This window comes from Theropithecus gelada, chromosome 19, assembly GCF_003255815.1.
Source record: "Theropithecus gelada isolate Dixy chromosome 19, Tgel_1.0, whole genome shotgun sequence".
In the NCBI taxonomy this organism is placed as follows: domain Eukaryota; kingdom Metazoa; phylum Chordata; class Mammalia; order Primates; family Cercopithecidae; genus Theropithecus; species Theropithecus gelada.
Window position 1 is genome coordinate 10,580,302 of NC_037687.1, and position 19,463 is coordinate 10,599,764.

The 19,463-nt window shown below is 56.0% G+C and overlaps 1 protein-coding gene across 8 annotated transcripts in view; it reads left to right on the forward strand.

The window, feature by feature from the left end:
- Positions 1-19,463, forward strand: part of DNM2 (dynamin 2) — a 106,484-nt gene that overhangs the window by 81,670 nt on the left and 5,351 nt on the right. For 5 of the 8 annotated variants that reach the window (XM_025366076.1, XM_025366068.1, XM_025366070.1 and 2 more), the window contains exons 13-17: positions 2,895-2,946; positions 4,420-4,431; positions 8,106-8,219; positions 15,459-15,568; positions 18,932-19,043. In XM_025366076.1, coding sequence (XP_025221861.1) covers positions 2,895-2,946; positions 4,420-4,431; positions 8,106-8,219; positions 15,459-15,568; positions 18,932-19,043 — 400 coding nt within the window. The remainder of the gene's footprint in view (positions 1-2,894; positions 2,947-4,419; positions 4,432-8,105; positions 8,220-15,458; positions 15,569-18,931; positions 19,044-19,463) is intronic. The other 3 variants (XM_025366073.1, XM_025366074.1, XM_025366075.1) reach the window with 1 other exon arrangement.

Below are 19,463 nucleotides of genomic sequence, written 5' to 3' on the forward strand. Positions count from 1 at the left end.
GCTGGTATGCCCTCTCGCGAGGCCCTGTGACAGAGCAGTGGGCAAACCCACACCCAGCTCCCCACCCTCAGAGGAAGGCCCCATGCAGGGAACCAACAGGGACACAGGCCGTTACAGCGTAGTGTGCTGGGTGGGGCCATGCGGGGCCTGTCGAGGTCCAGAGGGCGGCTGTTGGGCCTTGCCTTGACGGGCCAGGCAGGCTTCCTAGGGGAGGGCCTCTAGAGCCAAATCTCAGGCTATGTAGTTACCGGATAGAACGTTTATTGGTGCACCTGACAAAGCTGATTGAGGACCTGTTCTGTGCTGGGCACCAGGTAGGTGGGGAGAAAGGAGGAAGGCAAAGAAAGGAATGAGGGCCTCATCAGAACCCCTCCTAGAGATGAGCTGAGGGCCCTGACTGGGCCTCCCCTGCCTGTGGGAGGCAGCCCCCAGCCCTGTGCTCCCGGCTGACAGGTGTGTATGGGCTCACAGCGCTGGTCCCCATCTTTGGTTTGCTGCTGTTTTCCTCACCTTGATGTCTCTGCTTCTCACACTTCATCCACAGTTCCTTCTCACAATCTCTCCTGTTTTTCCTTTGACCACTCCACTCTTTCCTCTGGATTCCTGGGCCTTCCCACTTACCCCAGCTGTTACTATACTGAGCAGCTGGTGACCTGGTGGGTATTGCCTGCTGTGTGCCTTTGCCCTGGTGTGTGAACGGGTACGCCCTGGCCGGGTGGCCCCAGCCCTGGGTGGGACGTCCCTGGGGCCCGCTGAAGAGCTATGGGGTGCTGAAGAGCCAGGGCCAGCGTTGGGCCTCCGGGCCAGGACCTTGACCGCACCAGCTGTAGCCCCTGCTGTTTCAGAGCCTGCAGGCTGGGGAGGTGGAGTCTTTAAGCAAAGTGTCACAAGGACGATGAGAGTAGGAAGAGAGGGTAGGGGATAGGCTGTGGGAAAGGGGAGCCAGGGATGTGGCCTGGAGAGATCTTCCTGAAGAAGTCAGGTGATGCAGGGGGCACCCCAGAGAATTGAACCTAGGGAAGGATGGCTACAAGACCAGGCAGGTGGAGGTAAGAGAGCCAGAGGCCAGGCCCTGTCATCAGGAGGGCCCTGCAGGTCCAGGGGAGGATTCTGGATTTTCCCCCAAGACACCAGGATGCTTCCGATTAGGTCCAGGCTCAGGAGAGGGGCCACCTTGTGGGCTGCTATTTGAGGGAGCCCTGGCAAGGGTGGGAGCCAGGAGACCCTTAGGAAAAGCACCTCTGGGACATCACTTGTCACCCAGCCATCACTGTGAAGGTTGGCTCAGCTCAGTGCCACCTCCTTCAGATGCTGCTGATCAAAATCCTTCTTGTGCTTGGATGTTCTGGACTTCCCATTACCCTCCAAATAAAATATTATAAACAGGGCCCAGGCCTGGCGCAGTGGCTCATGCCTGTAATCCCAGCACTTTGCAGGAGGCCAAGGTGGGTGGATCGCTGGAGCCCAGGAGTTTGAGACCAGCCTGGGCAACATGGTAAAACCCTGTCTCTAAAAAAATACAAAAATTAACTGGGCGTGATGGTGGTGCGTAATCTCAGCTACTCAGGAGGTTGAGGTGGGAGAATGACCTGAGCCTGGGAAGTCAAGGTAGTGAGTCATGATCACACCAGGGCTCTCCAGCCTGGGTGACAGAGTGAGACTCTGTCTCAAAAATAAATAATAAACAGCCCAGATGAGAAGCCCTATAATAAACTTATTGAATGTTGGGAATAACATTGGATAAAATTCTGCCTTTGTTCTTAGTTTTCCAGCCTTTTCTGATCTAAAAACAGAAGCCTACTTTCTCCCTTATCCTATAGCCAACTTACACTTTAAAACAAAACCCCCAAGGTAGTCAGGAAAGGAAAGTGACCAAGCTGATTTGCTTCTCCATATTGTTCTGCAAGTTTCAGCCAAAGCAATAAGAAAAGAAAATGTGATTGATAAGTTACAGGAGATGTACGTTGTTTGCAAGTGATCATATGATTGTCAGAGTGGAAAATATATTAGAACCGTAAGGTGGTGGAGTAGGTATCCTCATATAAAATATAGTGAGTTTTGTCTATGCTGGCATGAACTAGCCAGGAGTATCTATTCCTAAGTGGATAAAGAAGAAAAAAGATCTGGGATTGTGGCTGCATAGGAACCTTATAGAAACACTCCCTGTCGACCTTGGATGTCCTCTAAATTTGGGTCAGGAGTCGTGCAAGATACGTGCCGTTTCATGGCCAGCAGCTGTCCCACACTCTGATGTCTAGGACTGGATGGCTCTGTGGTTAGAGCCACTTACAGGCTGGTGTTGGGATCAAATCATGAGAAGAGTAGGAAGAAGGGCCGGGCGCAGTGGCTCATGCCAGTAATCCCAGCACTTTGGGAGGTGGAGCCGGGTGGATCCCTTGAGTCTAGGAATTTAAGACCAGCCTGGGCAACATAGCGAAACCTCATCTCTACGAAAAATCAAAAATTAGCTGAGCATGGTGGTGTGCACCTTTGGTTCCAGCTACCCGGGAGACTGAGGCAGGGGAGTTACTTGAGCCCGGGAGGTCAAGGCTGCAGTGAGCTGTGATTGCGCCACTGCACTCATCTTAGGCAACACCTTCTCACAATTCCTCTTAGAAACTCCGGGATCCTAGTGACATCTGGAAGTAACCAACACTTTAGTAAGTCGGCTGAGCTGAGGGCCTAAGAAGCCTCAATCGAACCAGATACATTTTCTTGTTCCGTGTGCCCAGGCCGTTGCCCTTGTGCAGCTCCTTGTGTGCAGGGGGCTTCTCTCTGCCTCTGCCTCTGCCTGCTCACTTGGTCCCCAGGGAGAGAATGGCCACATGCGCCTCTTGCCCTTCTTCCCCCTCAGCATCCTGTCCACATGAACCCTGTCTGTTCTTTGATTTCAGTGCCCAGCAGAGGAGCACGCAGCTGAACAAGAAGAGAGCCATCCCCAATCAGGTAGCACACCCCTCTGCAGCCTGCCACTCTACCCTGGGGGGTGGGAGGACACTAAATGACAGCCCAGCCCCAGGGATGGAGCTCAGCCTGTGGAAAGCGCCCCCACAGCCTCAGTACCAGGCCATATGCTCTCTCGGCCTCTGGAGGGCACTTAGGAATAGACACTTCTGGGAGATGGTCTAAGAGCCGACACTCTGGCAGGGCCTAGTGGGCACATTTTACCCACCCAAAAGACCGTATGTGCCATCCAAGGCCAGAGTTAGAACTTGACTCTTGGCTGGGCATGGTAGTTCACGCCTGTAATGCCAGCATGTTGGGAGGCTGAGGTGGGAGGATCACTTGAGGCTAGGAGTTTAAGACCAGCCTGGGCAACACAGAAAGACCCTGTCTCTACAAATAATATTTAAAAATGAGCTGGGTGTGGTGGCTCATGCCTATCACCCCAGCTACTTAGGAGGCCAAGGCGGGAGGATCACTTGAGCCCAGCAGTTCATGACCATCCAGGGCAATACAATGCAACCTCGCCTTAAAAATTAATAATAGGCCGGGCACAATGGCTCGCACCTGTAATTCCAGCACTTTAGGAGGCCGAGGCGGGTGGATTGCCTGAGCTCAGGAGTTTGAGACCAGCCTGGCTAACATGGCAAAAACCCATCTCTACTAAAAATACAAAAATTAGCTGGGCGTGGTGGCGGGCGCCTGTAGTCCCAGCTACTCGGGAGGATGAGGCAGGAGAATGGCGTGAACCCAGGAGGCAGAGCTTGCAGTGAGCCGAGATTGTGCCACTGCACTCCAGCCTGGAAAACAGAGTGAGATTCCATCTCAAAAAAAAAAACAAAAACAAAAAAAGAGTTAGAGACCAGCCTGGCCAACATGGTGAAATCCCATCTCTACTAAAATACAAAAAATTAGCCAGGCATGATGGTGGGTGCCTGTAATTCCAGCTACTGAGTAGACTGAGACAGGAGATTCACTTGAACCCAGGAGATGGTGGTTATGGTGAGCCGAGATCGCACCACTGCAATCTGGCCTGGGTGGCCGAGCGAGACTCCATCTCAAAAAAAGGAAAAAAAAGGAAACCCATAATCTTTGCAAAATTTCGCCTATGTCCCTCCCTTCTCCCCACTGGGCAGGGGTGGGGGCGGGGACTCCACCGTGTACCTTGCACGATCATAGAGCCTACTGGAAGGAGGAACGTAACCATTGCATGATTTATTTTTGCGCTTGCTGTAGGTAATACATATGTTGTTGCTTTTTTGTTTCTTGAGATGATAATGAATTAAATATTAACACCATGAATATGATTAATAGCATGTAATTTTTTTTCTTTTGCTGTTTTTTCCCCTGATCTTCTCTTCTCCTGTTTTTGTGCTTTTCCTGCTTTTTCTTTGTCCCCTTCACGTCCCTTCCATCTCTTTTCCTCTGCCTGCTCTTCCCTGATTCACCCACAACCCTAACTTTGCATATTCAAAGGGGGAGATCCTGGTAAGTACATGCCTAGTGTGGTAGCAAACGTTAGAGAATCTAGTGGTGATGGAGACCCCGCCCACCCCTTAACATTCCCTGTTCCCCATCCCCTCCAAATAACAAAAATACTAAAAATCAAGCTAACCTAGAAACCCCATGCCGCAGCCGGCGCTGGACTGCGCGTTGCCCTGGGTTTAAGTTGACTCACACAGGCACTAACTGAACCGCCACCCTTGAAGGCACACTCCTGCAGCCAGTTCCTGGCAGGTTTTCCTGGTTTCCTGTAGGTCAGGGGTGGCAAATACTTACACACTGCCCCTGCCTCCCCTCATATCCCTGACTGTGGAAGATCTCGCTTAAGCCAGACCAGAATTCATTCTTGGCACTGCCCCTCCTCCTTCTCTCTCCTATGCAGATGTCACTCATGGATCAGAGCATATTTTTCCACATGGCAGAAATCTTCCCCTCTTGCGCCCATGGCAGACATGGCTAGTTGATATAGCATTCTTTGCCTTATGCCGCTCCTCTAGCACATGCCCATGGCAGACATTGCTAATCAATCCTGGCGTTCTTTCCAAATAAACTTGCCAGCATTCCTGTTCTATAGCAGATGTGGCTAAGTTATCAAGGTATTGTTTTTTTCCCCATATGATACCGTCTTCTCTACGCATGGCAGGCATGACTAGTCAATCAGGAGCCCCTTTCCTAGATGCTGCCTCTTGTCCTCCGGATAAATTGATGAGACTCTTCTGTTGCACTTATCCCTTTCTCCTATCCTTTGCCTGTGACAGGCAACACTAATTGATCCTAGCACCGTTTCCTGCCACGCTCAGAATTCTCACCACAGTGCTCCAGGTATCTCGTACCAGTCGATTGACATGGCCCCCAAGATGAATCATATTTGCTGTCCGTCCCTGCTGTGGGTAACACCTCCTTCCTTTGTGCACAGCCCTCAGCTGGGGCTCAGTGTGGGGCGTGAGATGGGCGTGAGACCCAGTCCAGCCCAGCCCAGTGGGAAGCAGCCTGCTACTCATATCTGAGAGCTGAGCCCAGTTCAAGGAGCTTGCCTCTAGGCAGCTGGCCTCAGCCCGGCTCTCACACTTGGACAGCACAGTCTGGGCCTCCAGTCCTAGCAGGGGCTTACTTTTGCTGGACATTCTCCCACTGCCAGCCACCAAGGCACTGGTCATCCCTGCCACTGCCCTCTAGCAGGGATCTTCTGGCAATCCCAGGGTCTTTCTTGTAGCTGAGCCGATCTTATGCCAGGGCCTTGCTGCTCCCAGGGCCTGGGTGGTGCAGATACGGCCATGGGTGGGGGCAGTGACGGGAGGAATCAGTTGGCCTTGGGCTTGTGGTTTTCAGGTTCCTCACGTATTTCCCCCAGTCCCCTTGAATTTGACAGGCCAAGGCCAGGAACCTGCTTCTCCCTTGCACCCCAAGAGGTTAGGTGTTCCTCTTTTCCTACCAGAGGCCACATAGCCCAGCCCTGTCATGAGTGTGGCCGTGGCCTCTGGGTCTCCCAGCTGTGGTTTCCATCTCTACCCGGGAGACTCGGGGCAGGACCCTCACCCAGGAAAGAGGCTGGAGCAGCCTGCCAGGGGATCCCTGCTCTGCCACCCCCTGCCTGCCCTGCCGCCCATGCCGCCCCATGTGCCTGCCTGCCTGTCACTGTGCACCCCAGCCCGCGACGGCCTGCAGCCTCTTCTGTCTCTCCCACCCCCACTTCCTTCTAAGCCCAGTCCCATTGGGATGTGTCCCTTGGATGCAAACCTGACTTTCTGCTGAGGCCTGGCCCCTCCCTTTTCTCTGGGTCACAAGTTGTGGACGGCTGACGGTGCCTGTGTTCGCCACCCACAGCTCGCAGCTCCCTGGGGTGGGATTTTGTCTCTGAACCCATGCGGAGAAGGGCACCTCAGGGCTTCTGCCAGACCTCCTGCCCCGAGGCTCGGTGTGCCATCCCCAGCATGGCCCCGATCAGTGCCCTGGCCCTGTGGCCATGTACCCCAAAGCGTAGCATGGGCCCTGTCCTCCAGCTCTGAGCAACACTAAGCCCGGCTGGAGGCAGGAGAGCCAGGCCACTGAGGGGTGCGCGGGCACATCCCTCTCCTTGGGATCCGGGCCAGGCCTAGGAGTATGGAGGCCTCACATTTCTCTGGGGGAGCGCTGACAGCCTATCTCCCTGTTTTCCCTCACCTGGTTGTCATTCAGTCACGGAACCAGGGCCTACTAAGCACTCGTTCTGTGCCCAGCCCTGGACTGAGACAAGGCAGTGCACCCACCCCGCTCCCCCGGGTGAATGGCGGCATTCCCAGAATGCCAGGCCTGATGCTAACACCAGGACCTCCTGGGCAGACCAGGAAGAGCTCGTCACTGCACTCCCAGAGGGGATGCTGTGACCTCACAGGGCTGCTGGCCTCAGCCCCCTCACCCACCACCAGGCAGCCTGTGAATGGCCAGATGCCAGGGGTCACTGCCTGCTCCAAACAACTGTGAGAGTCCTGTCTGCTCATCCCACGGAGGGAGAAGTCCGTACCCTTGGCCTTAACAAGGGGCACCCGGTGGCATCTCATGCTGTCCCCAGCCTGGGCAGTGACTTCTGCATGGTCCAGGGGTCCCTGGGTACTCTTTAGCCACCTCTGTCTTCATGGCCACCTGGGGCTTAGCACTCACATCCAGCCACCAAGGAGCCACCGGAACTGTGGGCTGGTGGCCCTGTTCAGAATGACAGGCCTGGGGTGGGTCGGGGTAGTCCGTGTGAAGCCCCTCCAGAGGACTGCCCCTGACTAGGACAGCATCTGGGCCCCAGACGGATTCCTGGAGACCCCATCTCTGGCACTCCTGTCGTGCCATGCCCTGCCATGCCCTGCCCCAGGGGGCGCACGCTAGCCCTTCGCAGCTGTCCGTGGCCATGCTCAGCCCACCCTTTGTAGCTTGGCCAAGTCTGTCAGTGCCTGGGTCCCAGGCCGCTCTGTGCGTGCCTCTGTATGCTTCCCGCAGTTCCCAGGGCCCCTGTCCTGAGCGGGGTGGGGAGCTCTGGCCCACACATGCCTCCAGCGGCCAGGGAGCGTGGGAGCACAGCCCCCAGGCTGCCTGCCGTTAGCTGTCAGGTGAGTCCCTGAACAGGCCTGGGTTCTGACCCCCACTCAGATGACACCTACAGCCACACGATCCCCATCCATGGGGTCTCCCAGCCCAGAACCCTGATGTGTCAGTAAAAAGGACGACCACCATGCTTGCAGCCAGCTTGGGACATGAGCCGCGCTCCTTCAGTGTGCTTGGAGAGGGCCCCTGGGCTCACACCTTTGACCCTAGCCCTCTGTGTGGATGCCACCCTTGGAAGCTTATCTCACGCAAACAAGTGCAGTTCCTCAGATGTCACATTTCATTTGCCACAACCCCACACACAAGCCCCAGGGACTCCTCCTGTGGACCCCTTTCCGTCAGGCCTCCGTGACTCTGTCCCCCATCAGCTCCTGACCCAGTGAATCTGCCCACCTGCCCAGGTGGCACCCCATGTTGGTTTCCAGCTGGACATGCTTGGCACAGGGTGGAACTGGGTTTCCTGGGCTTCGGGGCTGGAGGTGTCTATCGCAGTTCCCGGCTTCCCACTGACCTGTGGGCGTGGCTGCTGCGCTGGGGGATGGCTGGGGCGCGGAGCGAGGTTCTCCGCTAAGCTGCGCGCTTCCCCCCAGGTGATCCGCAGGGGCTGGTTGACCATCAACAACATCAGCCTGATGAAGGGGGGCTCCAAGGAGTACTGGTTTGTGCTGACTGCAGAGTCGCTGTCCTGGTACAAGGATGAGGAGGTGAGTGGCAGGTGGGAGCAGGGCTGCTGGGGGACGTGGGGCAGCCAGGGAAGAGCGGGTGGGCGCTCCCTCTGGGCAGAATTCATTCAGTCACTGTGCCACTCGGCCCCAGAGTCACCACTAGGACCATAACCTGCCGCGCACAGTGGCTCCTGCTTATAATCCCAGCACTTTGGGAGGCCAAGGCAGGCGGATCACGAGGTCAGGAGTTCGAGATCAGCCTGACCAACATGATGAAACCCTGTCTCTACTAAAAATACAAAAATTAGCCAGGAGTGGTGGCACGTGCCTGTAATCGCAGCTACTCAGGAGGCTGAGGCAGGAGAATCGCTTGAACCCAGGAGGCAGAGGTTGCAGTGAGCCGAGATTGTGCCATTGCACTCTAGCCTGGGCAACAGAGCGAGACTCTGTCTCAAGCAAGCAAGCAAGCAAACAAACAAACAAAACACAACCATAACCCAGGGCTGGAGAGCAGCCACCGTGTGCCAAAAGACTCACATTATAGCTGGCCCCCGTGGGGCCAGCTCCTAGAGTGCAAAAGGGAGATGGCGGGTAACAGAGTCACTGGCAGGCTAGAAATAGGCCCTGGCCTCCAGTGCCACTGTGACTGCCCCGTGCTCAAGAGAAGAGACCATGCCTAAGGGTCAGGGGCTCAGGCATGAAACCAGCCTCCAGGGGCTCCATCACTTACAGGCTCAGTCAGGCCCTTTGCCTCTCTGGGCCTCGGTTTTTCTATCTGCGAAGTGGGCTAGAATGGTCCCTGCCCACTGTGCGGTGCTTGGCCACAGTGTGCAGAACGATCCCCACATGCTCGTCATTATGGGAAGGAAGTGGAGAGGCCCCTGGGTGATGGTGACTGCAGGGAGCAGTGTTGAGTGCTGAGTCATGGGAGGGACTCGTTCACTGTGAGTGAGGGGGCAGGCCTCGAGCAAGGACACTGCTGACCGGCCCCTGCTCTCCACGCTGACCCAGCATCCCTCCTGATTGTCCTGTGTAAAAAAAGATACATAATGTTTGACATATTTATGGGGTCCCTGTGATGTTTTATTAGATGCACAGAGTATGTAGTGCTCACGGCAGGCTGTTTGTGGTGACTGTCACTTTGGAATTCCTCATTTCCCTGTGTTCAGAACAGTTCAGGTCCTCTCTTCTAACTACTATGAAATATACAAGGCCGGGCACGGTGCCTCAGGCCTAGAATCCCAGCACTTTGGGAGGCCGAGGTGGGAGGATGGCCTGAGTTCAGGCGTTCAAGACCAGTTTGAGCAACATAGCATTACCCTGTCTCTTAAAACAAAAAAAATTAGCTGGGCATGGTGGCGAATTCTTGTAGTCCCAGCTACCCAGGAGACTGAAGTGGGAGGGTCAGTCACTTGAGCCCAGGAGATGGAGGCTGTAGTGAGCTGTGATCGCACCACTGCACTCCAGCCTGGGTGACAGAGTGAGAGACTCCGTCTGAAAAAAAAAAAAAAAAAAATAGGCTGGGCGTGGTGGCTCACGCCTTTAATCCCAGCACTTTGGGAGGCCAAGGCGGGTGGATCACCTGAGGTCAGGAGTTCGAGACCAGCCTGACCAACATGGAGAAACCCCATCTCTACTAAAAATACAAAATTAGCCTGGCATGGTGGCGCATACCAGTAATCCCAGCTACTTGGGAAGCTGAGGTGGGAGAATCGCTTGAACCCGGGAGGCACAGGTTGCGGCGAGCCGAGATTGTGTTATTGCACTCCAGCCTGGGCAACAAGAATGAAACTCTATCTCAAAAAAAAAAAAAAAAAAACACCAGACAATTGTTAACTATAGTCTTAACTGCGGTCACCCTACTCTGCTGTTGAACAATAGAAGTTAATGCCTTTTCTCCAACTGTATGTTTGTACCCATTAGCCCACCTCTCTTTACCCCTTACCTATCCCTACCTTTCCCAGCCTCTAGTATTTATCCTTCTACTCTCCACCTCTGTGAGATCCCCTCTTCTACCTTTTTTTTACCTCCCACATATGAATGACAACATGCAAGATTTGTCTTTTTGTGCCTGGCTTATTTCACTTCACATAATGGCTTCCAGTTCCATTCATGCGGCTGCAAATGACAGGATCTCATTCTTTTTTATGGCCCTGATCAACCCATTTCTTGCTTAATTCTCCTGACATAACCATGGCTTAGTGGCCTGGAAGGGAAGCCACTTCTGTGTGACAGCTTGTTGCTACTCTGATGAGGTCCAGGTTGGCTTTCAAGAGTCCCTGGCAAAGGGAGCTGTGTTTCTCTCAGTGTCCCGGTTGCTCCGGGAGAAGACTGCAGGCTGTCCTGTGAGCCATGGCTGTGTTACGTGGGCAGTGGATTTGCGTCTGTAATAGAGGCCCAAAACGAAGGCACTTAAAGAGATGAAGTCTCTTTCTTGCTCACGTCTCAGTGAGCTTGGTGATCCTGTGCTGCGAGGCTGTCCAGGGCCTGGCTCTGCCTCTCCTGTTGCCACCTTAACACAGGGCTCCCTTCATAGTTTAAAATGGCTGCCCCATGCCCATCACCATGTAGCTTCTAGCAGCCCGAAGAAGGGAAAGAAGGGCCTCTGTGTGTGGGAACTGTGAGTCCGGCTAATAGTTCTAGCACTTTCTAAGAAGGAAGTGGATATTGGTTGTTTCTGAGCATGACAGCTGGGGCTTGACACCCAGAATTCACCAGGATATCGATTGAGTGGCATCAACCCTTCGTGTCTCGTCTCCCCACAGGACTGTGGCCTGTCCCCTCTGGACTGCAGGAGCCAGTGGGGGAGTTCTGATACTTGAGCCCAGCACTGTGCTTGGCTCACCGCATGTGTCCCAGGTTTTGTCCTGGTGGCTACCAGTATCAAGTCCTCCCAGCTCCTCTCTGTAGGAGGGAACCTACCCACCTACCCCTAGTTCACAGAGGAGGAGCTGGAGGCTGTGTCAGGTGCAGGGCCAGCTGGCCAGTCCCTATGGTCCCTGGGATGGCACAGCCACCAGCTCAGTCCAGGCAACCTCAGTGGAGAGGCTGGGGTTGCCTGAGGCCCCTGGAGCCACCCTGCCTGGCTGTCTTCCCCTTGGGTTTGAGGGAATGCCCTTTGGGAGTACCCCCGACTGGGGGCTTGCTGGCAGCCACCTCAGCCCCAGGACAGGCAGGACTTGGCTTGGAAGTTCCAGGCTTAGAGAGAAGGCAGGTTGGAGGGCCCCAGCTGGCCCCAGGAAGGAGCAAAGAGAGGAGGGCCTCGTGGCTGTGAACCCCTGCTCTGTGCTGGGCTCATTGGCTAAGAGCCCACTGAGGCCACACCTGAGGAGAACCCTGCTCCCCGTGAGGAAACCCTCACGCTTGCCATTTGGGTGGCTCTGTGGTCACCCCCGTCTAAGGCTCTGAGCAGTGACTTGCCCCACGTCGGGGAGTGGGGGAGGGTCCCCTCTGGGGTGGACGCTTCTCCTGTGCCCGTCTGCAGGCCCATGCTCCCTGACCTGAGGGACACCCCAGCCCGACATCCAGACATCTCCGCCACAGCCCAGGCCTGATGTCCCCTTGACCGAGGGCGCTGGGGTGAAAGGGTCATCCCACGCCACACAAGGCCAGACGCTCATCTCTGGAATGTTCCTGAAGCCTCAGGAGCCCTGAGGCCTCTGCTGGACTCTGGGGTGCTGTTTCTTAACCCAGGGTGGTGGAGTCTGCTGAGCCACCATGCAAGCATTTCTGGGGTCCCTGTGGAACCTTCCAGAACCTCAGATCCAGCGAACCTCATGGGGTTGGGATGTGGGAGGAGTGTGGGGCCAGGCGTGGTCTGCAGTCTTCTCCCTGCCTCACGCTCCTCTAGGAACTCACATGTCCGGATCGGATGGCTCCTCAAAATGGCCGGGGTGGGGTGGGGTGCCCTTCACTTTCCTCCCCTCTTTCCGCCTTGCAGTCAGAAAGCAGCCTGCGCTGTGGTGTGTGGCCTGTCGGGCCGGCTGAGAGCTGGTCCCCTGCCTTTCAGCTTAGGGCTGTGGGGACCTTCCAGGGTCCCCTGGGTGGGCGTGCCAGGCCTGGGGCGGCGAGCCCTGGAGGAGCCTCTGGGCCTGAACCTTACCCTGCCGGCTCTCTGCCTGGCAGCACTGCAAGTCTAGTTTTCAGATCTCTTCTCTCACATGAGGGGCCCTTCGTGTTTTCCTCACATCTCAGGGTTGAAAGCCAGAGCCCCCGACCCTCCTGTGGAGCCCCAGATTGGAGTCTGGAGCAGCGGTGTGAGAAGGGCCGGGCACCGGCCGTAATGAGAAACAGCCGACCTGTGAAAGGGGCCCTGTGTGCGCCCCAGACACAAAACAGGCTCTAGTCAGGAGGGGGTAGCCATGGAACCTGTCCCCTACCACCACCCAAGTTAGGATCCCAGCAGGGACCCTTGGAGTCACACATGTGGCAGCCACCCCTGAGGATCAGGCCACCCTCTTAGATGCCTCAGTGGGACGCAAGACATCGGTATCTCTTTATTTAAAGATTAAACGAGAAGACGTTTATAGCCATGGGGTGGGGATGGCGGACTGATAGGGCCAGGGCCCCCAACCCCTCGGCCGGCCTCAGGGCTCCCTCTGCCTTTCCCCAGCACCTCTTCTCCCACCCAGGCCCTCGAATCTTCTATGTCAGGCTTCGCCGCAGTGGGAAACGGGGTGGTGGAAAATGACACTCACCTGCCGGCGAGTTTGGGGGGCCTGTCTCGACGCGCCGCTCACCCAAGCCCAGCCTAACCAATGTGCAGACTACTGTACACGTTGAGAGCCTCCTGAACAGGTAGTCTGAACACTGGGTTGGCGAGGCCGGCTGTCCATCCCGCAGCACCCCCCAGGCAGACACCGGAGCCACCAGGCCAGGCCGCGCCTGAGCACCTCTGAGCAGCCAGGGAAACCACAACTCCTCCCGAGACGATCCGCTCTGTCCCTTCTGACGTGGCAAGGCTGGGGCCGGCTTGCATCTGGAGAAAGTTCTGGGTTTTCAGGAAATCCTAAAGAGTGGGGGAGGCGGAGGCAGGAGGCAGGGTTTGGGATCGTGGCTTCTGGGCTCAGGAGAAAGTCTGACTCTCTGGGGGTCGGGGGTGGGGAGGAGGGGCGCACACATGCCTCTGTGTGTGTGTGTGTGTGTGCGCGCGCGCGTGTGTGTGTGCGCGAGTGTGCGTGCCGGCAGCCCCAGGAAGGCGGCCACTGCTTTCTGGGCAGAATCGCACTGTAAACAGTTCCAGATGTGGCGTTAGCTGGAATGGCCTGTGACTCAGTTACTTGGCCCCGCTGGACGGAAGCTTCCGGCCGCATGACACGATAGAGTCAGGGCAGCAAAGGCCCTTGGGCAAACGTCCGGGCGGGGGGCAGGGCTTCTGCAGAGCCTCCTCTCCTGGCCCCTTGTAAAGCCCCCAAAACTCTTCCCCGAGAGGCAGGAGGGACTCAGGCCCTGTGTTACCCAGCCTTGCCTGGGATGGGGGGTACAGGCCTTCTTCAACACCCTCCCTCCCTTGGGTCTGCAGCGGCGTCCCTCCCTCCATGGCCACCGGGCCGCTCTTCTATGCTCTGCTCCCTCCACAGCCACTGGGCCCCTCTTCCTATGCTCTGCCCTGCTTCTTCCTTGCCTAGAAGGCTAATTCTGGAGCCACTCACAAGAGCAACCAAAGAAAATCCCGGGTGCTCATGGGCACCAGCTCTGCAGCGGGCACCGAGCTCCTCCGTCCTCCTTGGACAGATGAGGAAACCAAGGTGCAGATGGGGGGATGGTGGAAGTGGCTTGCCTAAGGGCACATGGCCAGGAAAGGGCAGGGCTGGCATCACCTCAACCATGCTGAGCTCCTAACGCCTTGAGACTGAGCCCATGTGCCAAGCCCACTGCTTCATCCTGGCTCCCCTTGCAGAGTCCTGACACTCCCAGCCGGCCCCCACTTGCCAGGGAGCCCCAGCTGCCTTCTCCACAGTCACTGTGGCTGCTCTTAAACTTGGAGGCGGCATGCAGGTTAGGCTTTGTGCTGGGGCAGCACAGTGAGGGGACATGAGAGGAGTTTCCAGAGATGGCCCAGGGAGAAGAAAGGCCAGGGGCACTGTGGAGAGGACTGGGCTTTGGGTCACAGGGACCTGGCCTCTGAAGTCCTGCTGTGGCTTGCACTGCCTGCTATGTGGCCTTGGGCAGCCAGCTTCCCTTTCTGAGCTGGGAGGGATCCGTGAACTGAGATGAAGCAGTGCATGGCATGGGTCCCCAAGAGCTGCTGCTGTGGCGGGTGGGCACACATGTCACTGGGTGAGCGTGGGGCTCCAGGGTGCCATCCCCAGCTCCGTGACTGGCCAGCCCCTTGCCCCTGGCTGAGGGGCCCAGCTCCTCTGAGCTGCCCCCTAGCATTTTGGGCAGCCATGCCCGGTACTTGTTTGGTGCTTCCTGAACAGGGCCAACCTTTGAAAGCAAGTGATAGGGCCAGGTGCAGTGGCGCACACCTGTAATCCCAGCACTTCGAGAGGCTCGCTTGAACCCAGGAGTTTAAGACCAGCCTGGGCAACATAGTGAGACCCCATCTCTATTAAAATAATGATAATGATAATAATAAAAAAAGGGACTAAGACTTCTGCAGCACCTGGCCCAGGCGTCAGCTATCCAGCCCTGAGATGTCCTAAAGCGGCCAAGGTTGAAATCTCAGCCCTGCTCCTCTCTGCCTCAGTCTTCACCTCTGTAAAATGGCATCACAGAGGTAACTCACTCCTACGCTCGTTTCAAAGATGGAGCCCAGATAAAAGTTCCACTCACTCCACGCAAGGCGAGGGGTGGTTGTGTTGCGCATGCAGTCAGCCACATGTCAGCAGTGAACTCAACAGGAGAAACTGAGTCAGTCCAGTGGCAGTCAGCCATCTAGGTCAATAAGCACAGGCAGTCAGGCACCTAGGTCAGCAAGCGCAGAATACGTGATGTGTTGTGTGAGGGGAAAGGAGGGTGGAAGTGGGGAAGGTATGGGTGGAGTTAGGGCAAGAGGGAGCCATGCAGGTGTCTGGATCAGGCAGTGGCCTGGGTCGTCCAAAGGCCCTGGGGTAGGAACCCACCTGGGATACTCAGGGAGCATCATGGAGGGCAGCGTGGCTGGGACAGAGTGACGGACGGGGAGGGGCTGCCAGATGGGCTCATCCACAGCAGCGACCAGCAGCACTGAGAAGCCCCTAGGGCTGGTGGTGGCGCACGCTGCACGCTCTGGCCTGGGGCATCCTGAGTTGTCACGTGGACAGCACAGGGTGACTTTTTTCCGTCCACCCTCAGGAGAAAGAGAAGAAGTACATGCTGCCTCTGGACAACCTCAAGATACGTGACGTGGAGAAGGGCTTCATGTCCAACAAGCACGTGTTCGCCATCTTCAACACGGAGCAGAGGTGAGGGCCCCAGGGTCCCGGGGAGGGCTCGGGGTGAAGACCAACGGCCTCATTCACACTCCACAGCCTTCACTGAGCACCTGGCTGTCAGCAGCCCCTGCCCTTGGGACCGACCTTCTAGAAAGGGAGTCGGGTGAGAAACAGCAAATGCCTGGGATGCTTCCGGTGCTGGGTCAGAGGTGACCTCTCTGGGCAGAGACCAAGTCAGGATGAAGGCAGGGTCCAAGTCAGGTGGAAACATGGGAGAGTTCTGAGCACAGGGTAACCAGGACCTGGCTCAGGTGCTCCTAGGCGCCCTCTGGTGGCTGAGAGGGAAACAGTATGAGAGGGTGGGAGACCGGGGACCAGGGCAAAGGCCACTGCCTCGTCCAAGTGGGCGATGATGGGGCCACACCCCATAGGGAAGAAGGGTGCAGATTCTGGGTAGAAGAGTCAGGCAGAGCCCTGGTGGGCATGGATATGAGAGAGAAAGGCACCGATGGTGACCCTGAGTACCTGGACCTGAGCTCCTGCACTGCCCCGGCTGCTGCCATTGGCCGAGGTGGGGAAGGCAGCGGCAGGGTAGACCTGGAGACAGCCAAGAGCTCCGTTTAGTCCAATCCAAGGGAGAGGGCGCATCAGGCAGGCACCTGGATAGATCGAGGAGTGTGACGTCCAGGAACGAGCTCCAGTCTGGGATGTGAACTGGGCAGTCACCATTGTGTAGACAGTATTTCAAGGGATGAAACCAGATGAGCTCCCAGGAGACTGAAGCTGGAGAATGGGAGGCCCCAGGAAGCTCACAGTACATCTGTCCCATGAAGCAGTGGCTGGAGACTTTAGCAGGGACACTGCTCTCAGGAAGAGACCCGGCTGGCGGGAGGGCTCCTCCCATGCTCAACACAATCACGCTCATCCAGGAAGCAGGGCCCACCTGAGTCAGGGCTTAGCTGTCAGCAAAGGCCCGGTGGTACCCTGAGACCCGCAGGCAGGCACTGACATCCTCCCTGCTGGCCCCAGCACCTCCTTGCCTACTGCTAGGCTACACCCACCAACTCCAGCTGAGTCTCCTGGTTCCCTCCTGCTTTGCTCTGGCTGGCCTAAAGCTCTGAGACCCATTTGTCCACTAGCTGGCCCTGAAAACCTTCATAGCTCTTCTAGGCTTGCCCCTGGCCGTATGGCACCTGGCAGCTGTCCCAGGTCCCTGAGCCGTGTGCCTCCTCTACAGGGAGGGTGATGATATTACCTGATACATCTTTTAAGAGCAGGTTCAGGAAACCCAGAGTAATAGCTGCAAAAACAAGATAGATGGTTGATGGGTTTTTATGTAAATCGAGTCCAGACTTTAGTATCCCAGGCAAAGTGGAGCAGCTCCACAGGGATCGGGATCCAGGCCCTGCATGTTCCTCAGGATTCCACCTGGTGTGCAGAACCCGAGCTCTGCGGTAGGACAGTCCTGCCACGAAATCCTGATTCTTTTTTTTTTTGAAACAGAGTTTCGCTTTTGTTGCCCAGGCTGGAGTGCAATGGTCAATCTCAGCTCACCGCAACCTCTGCCTCCTGGGTTCAAGCGATTCTCCTGCCTCAGCCTCCCGAGTAGCTGGGATTACAGGCACCCACCACCATGCCTGGATAATTTTTTATTTTTAGTAGAGACAGAGTTCTCCATATTGGTCAAGCTGGTCTCAAACTCCCGACCTCAAGTGATCCACCCACCTTGGCCTCCCAAAGTGATGGGATGACAGGCATGAGCCACCATGCCTGGCCCAAAACCCTGACTTCTACTTCTTTGCCCAAAATGGCTGCCCAGGCTCCGGCCATTGTGATGATGTTCCAGGCAGCAGCAGAAAGGAAGACAGGAGGAGTTACAAGGGCATGCCTCTCCCCTCACAACCCCATCCAGAGGTCGTTTAGGGCAGCCACTTGCTGACCACAAACCCAAGTCTCACTTAAAGGCTTTGGGGGCAGCTTGGCTGTCTCAACCACACCTGCATGTGGGACAGGAAAACATGCGTGGCATGTGGCACGGGGCCTGGCCTATAGACCACCATCTGCAAGCATTGTTTAGCATCCATTCCATTTATCTCCCAGCTTTGAGACCCTGGGTCTTTTTTTTTTTTTTTTTTTGAGATGGAGTCTTGCTCTGTCACCCAGGCTGGAGTGCAGTGGCGTGATCTCAGCTCATTGCAGCCTCCACCTCCCATGCTTAAGTGATCCTCCCACTTCAGCCTCCCAAGTAGCTGGGACTACAGGTGCACGCCACCATGCCCAGCTAATTTTTGTATTTTCTGTAGATATGGGGATCTTTCTGTGTTGCTCAGGCTGGTCTCCAGCTCCTGAGCTCAAGCAATCCCCCTGTCTCAGCCTCCCAAAGTGCAAGAATTACAGGTGTGAGCCACCATGCCTAACCTTTACAAAAATTTTTTTGTTTTGTTTTGACACGAAGTCTCACTCTGTCACCCAGGCTGGAGACGGTGGCACAATCTCGGCTCACTACAACCTCTACCTCCCAGGTTTAAGTGATTCTTCTGCCTCAGCCTCCCGAGCAGCTGGGACTACAGGAATGCGTCACCACTCCCGGCTAATTTTTTTTATTTTAGTATTGACGGGGTTTCACTATGTTGGCCAGGCTGGTCTCAAACTTCTGACCTCAGTTGATCCTCCTGCCTCGGCCTCCCAAAGTGTTGGGATTACAGGCATGAGCCCCTGTGCCCGGCCAAAATTTTTTTTTAAAAAACTCACAGCCGGGCGAGGTGGTTCATGCCTGTAATCCCAGCACTTTGGGAGGCCGAGGTAGGCAAAACACCTGAGGTCAGGAATTCGAGACCAGCCTGATCAACATGGAGAAACCCTGTCTCTACTAAAAATATAAAAATTAGCCAGGTGTGGTGGCACATGCCTGTAATCCCAGGTACTTGGGAGGCTGAGGCAGGAGAATCCCTTGAACCTGAAAGGTGGAGGTTGCGGTGTGCCAAGATTGCACCATTGCACTCCAGCCTGGGCCACAAGAGTGAAACTCCATCTCAAAAATAATAATAATAAATTTCTGGTGGACAGTGCTGCTCTGGGCTTTCCTGAAAATGCCCCAGTGGGAGCTTCCCAGCTACAGTGGGTGTCAAGGGTCACATGCCTACTTCTGGGGGCCCAGGAAAAGAGAAGAGTCAGCTAATCCAACAGAAATAAAGAAACACAGACACCTGCCGAGCTAGTGCACAGTGATCTTCTGCGTAGGCATCACTCACCATGATCCCTCGGCATGACCGGGTGAAGCCTGGGTTGGGTTTGGGTTCCTGATCAGTCAGAAAGACCCCTAGAGCCCACTCCTCCCGGTGGTCTGCCAGACCCATGGCAGGGTCAAGCCTGCTCCTCTCCCTCCCCCCGCAGAAACGTCTACAAGGACCTGCGGCAGATCGAGCTGGCCTGTGACTCCCAGGAGGACGTGGACAGCTGGAAGGCCTCGTTCCTCCGAGCCGGCGTCTACCCTGAGAAGGACCAGGTGAGGAGCCGCCCTGCGCAGCGGCGGCCCAGCGGCCCCCACCTGGGAGAGGAAGCAGAGCTGGCTTTCCCCAGGACAGGTCATTTTCAGGCCATGTTAGCCAGGAGTCTCTGAAATCATGTAGCAGATGCCCACTTGAGCAAGCAAAGGAGAACTTGAAGATACTTTGTCATCAGGGCCCAGAATGTTCCCTCACGGAAGCCAGTGTCCAGGGCACGCAGGGGATGGGGTACCGCCTTCTTTGTTCTCCTCTGTTTTCCCCTCCATCCTGAGGTGGAGTGAACATGGCCACCCTTGGCCCCAATATTAAAATGTCTTGCCGGGCACGCTGGATGGTTCGCGCCTGTAATCCCAGCACTTTGGAAGGCTGAGGCAGGCAGATCATTTGAGCTCAGGAGTTCGAGACCAGCCTGGCCAACA